Source organism: Hippopotamus amphibius, chromosome 1 (assembly GCF_030028045.1).
Source record: "Hippopotamus amphibius kiboko isolate mHipAmp2 chromosome 1, mHipAmp2.hap2, whole genome shotgun sequence".
NCBI classification, from domain to species: domain Eukaryota; kingdom Metazoa; phylum Chordata; class Mammalia; order Artiodactyla; family Hippopotamidae; genus Hippopotamus; species Hippopotamus amphibius.
In genome coordinates, this window is record NC_080186.1 from 14,377,531 (window position 1) to 14,378,928 (window position 1,398).

The 1,398-nt window shown below is 42.5% G+C and overlaps 1 protein-coding gene across 1 annotated transcript; it reads left to right on the top strand.

Annotated features, from left to right (window-relative positions):
• The first annotated feature begins 359 nt into the window (after window positions 1–359).
• Window positions 360–914, top strand: LOC130836606 (60S ribosomal protein L17-like). Its single transcript, XM_057709345.1, has one exon. The coding sequence runs from the start codon at window positions 360–362 to the stop codon at window positions 912–914; it is 555 nt and encodes a 184-aa protein (XP_057565328.1).
• The last annotated feature ends 484 nt before the right edge of the window (window positions 915–1,398 follow it).

Below are 1,398 nucleotides of genomic sequence, written 5' to 3' on the forward strand. Positions count from 1 at the left end.
GCAAATATTATGTGATAAGTTAAAGATACAACCACTAAAAAAGAAAATAGAGATTTCCCTGCTAGTTAGTGGTTAGGATTCTGGGCTTTCACAGCCACAACCCAGGTTCAATCCCTGGTCAGGGAAGTGAGATCCCACAAGCTGTGCAGCCAAAAGAAAAAAGAAGAGAAGAGAAAAGAAAGAGTTAAAATAAAATGGGATTATAAAAAGTATATAATCCAAAAGGAGCCAGGTAAGGGGAAATGAAAGAACAAAGAAGAGATGGGATAACTAGAAAGCACATAGCAGGACAGTAGATTTAAACTCAACTATATCAATAATTAGCTTTTCCAGTAAGTGGCCTGAGGTGACCTCTAAGAATGGTTTGCTACTCATTTGACCCAGAAAAGCCCACACAATCATGCAAGTCAAGAGCTTCAAATCTTCATGTTCACTTTAAGAGCACTGGTGAAACTGCCCAGGCCATTAAGGGTATGCAGATCCAAAAAACCACCAAGCTCCTGAAGGATGTCACTTTAAGGAAGCAACGTGTGCCATTCCTTCATTACAATGGTGGAGTCGATAGGTGTGCCCAGGCCGATCAGTGGGGCTGGACCCAGGGTCGGTGGCCCAAAAAGAGTGCTGAATTTTTACTGCACATGCTCAAAAATGAAGAGAGTAATACTGAACTCAAGGGATTAGATGTAGATTCTGTGGCCGTTGAGAACATCCAGGTGAACAACGCCCCCAAGATGCGGCAAAGAACTTACAGAGCTCATGGTCGGATCAACCCATACGTGAGCTCTCCCTGCCACACTGAGATGATCCTTACTGAGAAAGAACAGATCATTCCTAAACCAGAAGAGGAGATTGCACAGAAGAAAAAGATATCCCAAAAGAAACTGAAGAAACAAAAACTTATGGCCCAGGACTAAATGCCACAAAAAATAAATGCAAATGTAAAAGCAAAAAAAAAGAACTATATCAATAATTACTTTAAATGGGACTTCCTAGGTGGTGCAGTGGTAAAGAATCTGCCTGCCAATGCAGGGGACATGGGTTCAAACCCTGCCCTGGGAAGATTCCACATGCCATGGAGCAACTAAGCCCGTGTGCCACAACTACTGAGTCTGTGCTCTAGAGCCTGTGAGCCACAACTACTGAGCCCATGTGCTGCAACTATTGAAGCCCAAGCATCTAGGGCCTGTGCTCCACAACAAGAGAAGCCACTACAATGAGGAGCCTGTGCACCACAATGAAGAGTAGCCCCTGCTCGCAGCAACTAGAGAAAGCCCATGTGCAGCAACGAAGACCCAATACAGCCAATAAAATAAATGTTTATTAAAAAAAGATAATTATAAAATAATTACATTAAATGTAAATTGTCTAAACTCAAACAAAGCAGGCCTTCAGAACAAG

Bases quoted from the DNA above. Each gene is read 5' to 3' on its own strand.
- LOC130836606 (XM_057709345.1), top strand. From the start codon at position 360: ATGGTTTGCTACTCATTTGACCCAGAAAAGCCCACACAATCATGCAAG.